At 30.4% G+C, this 7255-nt stretch overlaps 1 protein-coding gene across 1 annotated transcript in view; it reads right to left on the bottom strand.

Annotated features, from left to right (window-relative positions):
* The window catches only part of LOC117121167 (protein mono-ADP-ribosyltransferase PARP4-like), a 67404-nt gene that overhangs the window by 28401 nt on the left and 31748 nt on the right, over nt 1-7255 (bottom strand). The window contains exons 34-36 of the mRNA XM_033266275.1: nt 2364-2423; nt 2049-2078; nt 1392-1430 (exon numbers count right to left, since the gene is read on the bottom strand). Of these exons, the coding sequence (XP_033122166.1) occupies nt 1392-1430; nt 2049-2078; nt 2364-2423 (129 nt within the window). The remainder of the gene's footprint in view (nt 1-1391; nt 1431-2048; nt 2079-2363; nt 2424-7255) is intronic.

Raw genomic sequence — 7255 nt, 5'->3', positions numbered from 1 at the left:
TGTGCACACACACACACACGTCTCTCCTTTGTAGAGTGAGACAACGTGGATAAAGTGATAACTAACGACAACAAGCAAGAGTTTTGAACCCCGACCTCAAATTTGAGAGTCTGAGCCACAAATGTTGCGTAAACTGCTTCTTAGTGGTACCCACTTCTGCAATAGAAAGTGAATGTGAAACAACAACAAATCCCAGAATGTAATGATCGCATGAAGTTATCTGTGCATGCAAGAATGTTCATTTCTCGTCGTCTGGATTTCTACTAGCAAACTAATGTTGTGCAGCAAATGCTGAATGATCACGGATAAGGGAATCCGCTCTAGGGTTACATCGTCGCACAAATCAAAAGTACCTTTCTCAGGAAAACATGCTAAATACACAGCGAGGGTTTGAAACCTTCACCTCTAAACCCTCATGCACCAAAATGTTTCCAAAACATAACTGAATTATAAGCTTTGTATTCACCATCATTAAGTTTTGGTAAAGGATATGCTGCCTTCTTCTTTTTCAAATTTCTAGTACTTACTGTAATTATTGAAACCGAAGTATTTATCTATTTAGTGTTCTAATGAAGTTTTTACGTTTATTCAGTCCAAATTTAGATGTTCCAAGCAGACTGAATAATAAGACCAACTGTTATGAAAGCAGCTTAGATAATTTTCATAAAATATTTATAAAATGAGCGTAAATACCAACTTTTATGTCCAATAAGAGAATCTAAAAAATGTTAAATGACATAGGAAAAATATTAAAAAAAAAAAAAAAAATTCTTTTTTTTGTTAAATTATAGCTAGGTTGTGCTTTCTGCATCGTATTTAATGACAGTTAACACCTGAAAAAAGCTAAAATTATTAATTTAAACTTCACTTACCACATACTTCATCATCATCTTCATCTTTTACTTTAAAAATAACAATAATAATAATAACAATTATGTAATAATATTGTTCTACGTAATACTAATAAATAATAATAGTAATTAGAATTAATAATATGATATAATGTAAATAAAAAAAAAAAAATTATTTTTTTTGTTAAATTATAGCTAGGTTGTGCTTTCTGCATCGTATTTAATGACAGTTAACACCTGAAAAAAGCTAAAATTATTAATTTCAACTTCACTTACCACATACTTCGTAATCATCATCATCATCTTCATCTTTTACTTTAAAAATAACAATAATAATAATAACAATTATGTAATAATATTGTTCTACGTAATACTAATAAATAATAATAGTAATTAGAATTAATAATAATATGATATAATGTAAATAAAAAAAAAATTATTTTTTTTGTTAAATTATAGCTAGGTTGTGCTTTCTGTATTGTATTTAATGACAGTTAACACCTGAAAAAAGCTAAAATTATTAATTTAAACTTCACTTACCACATACTTCATAATCATCATCATCATCTTCATCTTTTACTTTAAAAATAACAATAATAATAATAACAATTATGTAATAATATTGTTCTACGTAATACTAATAAATAATAATAGTAATTAGAATTAATAATAATATGATATAATGAAAATAAAAATAACTCTTTATAAAATAATATTAAGTAATACAAAACAACAATTACAATGTCATGTAATAATATACTTAATGCCTAACATTACCTACAACATGTTAAATGATAGTACTTTTTCGCCCTGTTGCGATGCAATCTCTAGGCCCAGAAGATATGCACAGACGGTAAGGGGACACAACCTCTACAACGAGAGAGAGGAAGCCTAGGCATACTTTAGTGGTACTATTTTTATTACTTTTTTTATACTAGGCCTCGTATAATCTGTGTATGAGGTATAAAAAACAAATATTGACAGCTCTAGAAGTTGAAATCTATAGCCCCTCGGTGATGTGCAGACCGTATAGCAGGCTATGGTCTCCACATCAAGTTGTGGTAGTACTGTAGATCTCGCCATTACCCTCATGAGCAGTCAATATTTGTAAGCCATCCATACTACAGTATTATATTGCTTAAAACAGCTACACCATTAAGGCATTTAATTAAAATAAACATGCAGAGCCTAATTTACCTTCTTTCACTTTAAGTGGTGAATCCGATCCTAACATGAAAAGCAAAAGAAATAAAGAGAATAATTAGATAAAACTGGTAATGGTACATATCATTATATAATTATTAGCAACAAAATTAAAACGGCTGGAAACCTTGTCTGGGGGAAATATGTGTTCATCAAAAGGCTTGGGAGAGTTTTAAAATAAAGGAAGGTAAATACCAAAAGACTATAGGCAGGTAATAAGAGGGAAAATATTAACTTGCTTTATGAAGAAAGATGTAGAGCTAAACACATACAGTATACATACAACTGAATTATAAGCTTTATATTCACCATAATTAAGTTTTGGTAAAGGATATGCTGCCTTCTTCTTTTTCAATTTTCTAGTACTTACTGTAATTCAAAGCAATAAAAAAAAATTATCAATATTGAAATCGAAGTATTTATCTATTTAGTGTTCTAATGATGTATATTAAGTTTTTACGTTTATTCAGTTAGATGTTCCAAGCGGACTGAATAGTAAAACCAACTGTTATGAAAGCAGATTTCCATAAAATATTGTATAAAATGAGCGTAAATACCAGCAACTGGAATATATCACATCTGCGGTTTTAAGTCTAAATGAAATTGGGAAAATATAAAAAAAAAAAATTCTTTTTTTTTGTTGAAATATAGCTAGGGTGTGCTTTCTGCATCGTGTCCCATGGCAGATAACACCTGAAAAAATCTAAAATCGTTAAGTTAAACTTCACTTTATAGTCTTCTTGTTCATAATCGTCATAATGTTCATAATCGTCATCATCATCTTCCAAAATAGCTATAATAATAATAGCAATTATGTAATAATATTGTTGAACATAATACTATTAAATAGTAATAATAGTAATTAGAATTAGTAATAATATGATATAATGAAAATAACAATAATAAAACTCTTTATAAAATAATATTAAGTAAAATAAAAAAAACAATTATAATGTCATATTATATACTTAATGCCTAACATTCACTACAACACGTTAAATGTAGTACTTTTTTGCCCTGTCGCAATGCAATCTCTAAGCCCCACTTACAACGTTGCTATGTAATATATTTAACATTGACTGCACTGTAAATGCTCCATAGTAATACCCACTATGTCATGTGACCCGCTGTAAACAAACCTCACGGAATGTGTCTGTTGTCATTGGCCATGGAAACACCTACTTTGGCAAAAAACCATGCCACAATAATGGCACATTTTCTTATTAAATCATAGAAAACGTAAACTTTGGCCAGAAACCTTGATGTATGTTGTTAAAGAACAAGCAGTGTAGACTAGCACTTCTTATTTATAACCTATACTTTCAATTAAGTCCCTAATATGCATCTTGATAGTGACATAACACCCAATTTTCTATGTTTTATCGCCTGATTAATCAAGAGTTTTAATTTATGGGAGAAAGAAATACATTCAACTTAATAGTTAGCATTCATCAAGAAATGCATCTTATTTGGTTTGAAATTTGTATTATTGGTCAATTGGTGGTGCACTTGTATAGTGCATATCAGAGCCATATATATAAAGAGTTGCGACATTCCGCTCCTTGGTTTACGAAAGTCACGTGGTACACACCGTCCATTTTGTTTCATAATCTTCCCGATGAACACATGCAAATTATATGTGTTACGTACATTGCATATTAATTTCACACACTTAATTGGGTTTATAATTATATTTTATAATTAACATCACTTAGTATGGACAGCGTATAAGAATTCATATTTAATCAAATATTTGCGCGCGTGCGTGCTCGCGTAAATTCCGTGCTCGCGTAAATGATTGAAATTAAAATTAGAAATGTTTTTAATTATCGCTAATTCGTCACATTTTAATCAACGAAGACCCGACCTATTTTATTTAATGATAATCTTTTCTTTGGTTTTAATTGTTTTTAATAGTGCATAGTTAAATATATATATATATATATATATATATATTCCTTCCTTAATTATATAAATTTAAATCATTTATTAGTTGCATTATTACACTGTTTACGTTCATCATTAAAATTTTATTTTCTCATTCGCCTAGATGCGTTCGGAAAAATATTTAAGCTAAATAAGAAAAAAATAATTTTTTTTTCGCCCTTTTCTGACGATCCTTAAAAGTTGTTCGCTAAACAATATTAAAATTATTGTTCTTCTTAATTTCAATTCTTTGTACAGCCTGTATAAATACGAATGACAATGAAAATAAAGGTGATGTTTAATAATCTTAAAAATGATTTGATGTTTCTATTGCATACTATTATATAATTATTATAACTTTATTTTGGAAACAACGCTTTTAAAACAGCGGACACGCTCTTGCAGTGTGTTTATAAAAGTAACATACTGTACAGCCATATATAATATTAAAACAGAGACTTTTAATACAATAATATACGTTACACAATTACACAAGTTGAATATATCACAGATCCTGTATATCATTTAACACTTACAATTTATAACATTTACAGCAAAACACAATTTATATATTGCGACCAACTGACTTATACTATTTTAATACTTATAAATAATAATAATCAAATTAATAACATAATATTTGTATAGGGCTCGCTCATATTCTAATTTAAAGAGCAACAATCTATATACCCTATATACAGATTTTAATTGCATTTTGATATACATATTTAATTGATTTTTGCTGGTCTTACATATCATTTATTTGCAAAAATAACAGGAGCTACTTAAGGGTCTATATGGCAGGATTGGCTAATTGAAGAATGCTTGCCATCGAAGGGCTCTCTCGGTCTATCGGCGAGGATTAAAGAACTGCTCAAAAATAGTAAATTATTACAGTATTTATAATATGAAATTGGATATAAAGTAGTGAAATCATTAAAAAAAATCTATAAACAGAGTTACATGAAATTCGACTGCTAAAAATATTAAATGGAATTAAACTATACAGGAGGCCGCTAACTGTATTATACAATACCGTATTATACACAGGAACGCACATCACGTTAGACACAGAACGCGCATCGCGTATGACACAAAATGGCTTCTAATTTCTCAATGTCGCAACTCTTTCTATCTATAACTCTGGTGCATATAACATTTGTTTCTATGTGCTCTATATAACATAATATGTATTACATTCGTCTCTAAACGCGTAATGTAACATAATACGTATTACATTCGTCTCTAAACGCGTAATGTAACATAATAATATATCTGGTTTTTTTATGTTCTGTTGCCTGAAATATCACCACTGAGATCAAACTTATTACTCATGAAATCTATATAAATAATTTTCTTTGCGAAATGAGACCGGTCTCCCCACTGAAAAATTAAAGGTGCTCATGGATGATAAGAGGGAGTTTTCGATGCATGACGTTAACCTTAACTTACGAAATACGCATGCGCAAACCCGTAACTAACGTACGTCAAGCACGTAAAATCCTAGAATTAACGTACTCTGCAACGCAAGATGAATAAGTTATGACGTCATCCGTTAATGTTAAGGTTAACGTCGTGCTTCGAAAACTCCCTATTGATTCCTGGAGGATTTGATTATGAACCGACAAAGATCGACCTGGTAATTACCAGGTCCATCTACACAAAGGAATGTAAGTATATAAATAATATAATATTGTACTTGCCATATGAAGATTGAGCCTCCATTGCACTGGAATGTACCGACTCAAACATTCCAAACCCCATATCTTCATCTTTATTTAAACAAGACAGAAGAATATTAGGAAGGTGAGTGGCATAGCAATGAGGCTGAGGTCACTTGGGGTTGGCAGCCGTGTAGAGCCCGATAGTATGCGGTGTACCCAGTTTGGTTCGGGGATATTAATGTTTTAGAGCATATTTTCTTATTTTCTCAACACATATCCTACCCATTAAGTACCCTGCTTGGCCAACTAGGCTTTAAAATACCATCAAGGGTTAATATTTGCTTGAAATTACTTTTACTTATAATACAAGTACTGCAATTAATTAACAAAATAATTTAAAAAAAAACCATAAAAAAAATTAAAATTACACATACACAAAGATATTTCCAACAATAATGGGCAGGTTGAATGGTGGAGGTCAAAGGTGAGTAAAAGAGATCATTGTTTTGTTTCTATAACAAAGTCTTATGTTTTACTGCTTGGAAATGTTTTAGCATTAAATTTGCAATTTTCCTCTCCATGGTTCAGTGACTAAACGGTGGCTACCATTAGCCCTGCACAGACTACCGAATCTTTAACAAAAAGCTGTATTATGGCCACATATGGTCATGATGTGCCTATATGGTCATAATATGCCCATATATGGTCATGATGTGTCTATATATGATTACATCACATCATGACCATACTTTATATGCTTCTTTTAAATTGCCCTAGTGCCATTATAATTGCCTTATATCGTTATTTACTTGCTTCTCATTTTGAATATTGCTGGGTTATTTTTAGTTCTGCATCCGAATCTCAGTTAATTCGCATCGATAAGATGCATCTTAAGTTTATTAGGTTTTTTTGAAAAATGTTTTAATCGCCCTTGTAAATTAATGTCCTAGGAATAGATTTTTATTTCACGATATGGTTTTTCTCTATAAATGTGTTAACTCGTACTTTAGTTGTGATCTTGTACATCTGTTTGGTTTGCATGTTAATTCTAGTAGTCTTCATTCCTGTCCTACTTTTAATGTCCCCTTTTGTAGAGTTGATGTCTGTAAACATAGTTTTATTTCTAGACTTTCTCTTTAATATAATTCTGTTATTTTAACCTCTAATATTGACATTAGTTTGTCTATATTTCGTTCTATTATTATTAATCATATGAATAGGTGAGATTTTTGTACTCTTTCGTCTGTATATTTGATATATTTAAATTTTATATATTTTACCAGCCTCTTAGTGGCGATGATTCGCTGTTGGTCTGTTGAAATGAAATAAATAAATAAAATTAAATAAATAAAAATTAATAATCTGGCCTAAATATGGCCTAAGTTTAGCCGACTGAACTAGGGATGTAATTATGGTGGGTGGTACCACCTAACCTTGAAGTTTTCCCCCCAGTCTAAATCTAATTTCATGGCCCTCCACCCACCCTTATTAACCCACTTTTCCATCTTTAAAATCCACTCATATTTAGAGTTTACCAATGTTATCACCTACCACCCTCAAATGTCTATCACCCACCCTTTAGTTTTCTACAGCTACAACCCTGAAACTTGT

This window comes from Anneissia japonica, unplaced genomic scaffold (assembly GCF_011630105.1).
Source record: "Anneissia japonica isolate Jap-2015-1 unplaced genomic scaffold, ASM1163010v1 scaffold288092_len240290_cov174, whole genome shotgun sequence".
Lineage (NCBI taxonomy): Eukaryota > Metazoa > Echinodermata > Crinoidea > Comatulida > Comatulidae > Anneissia > Anneissia japonica.
This window is presented reverse-complemented; position numbering and strand designations above follow the sequence as displayed.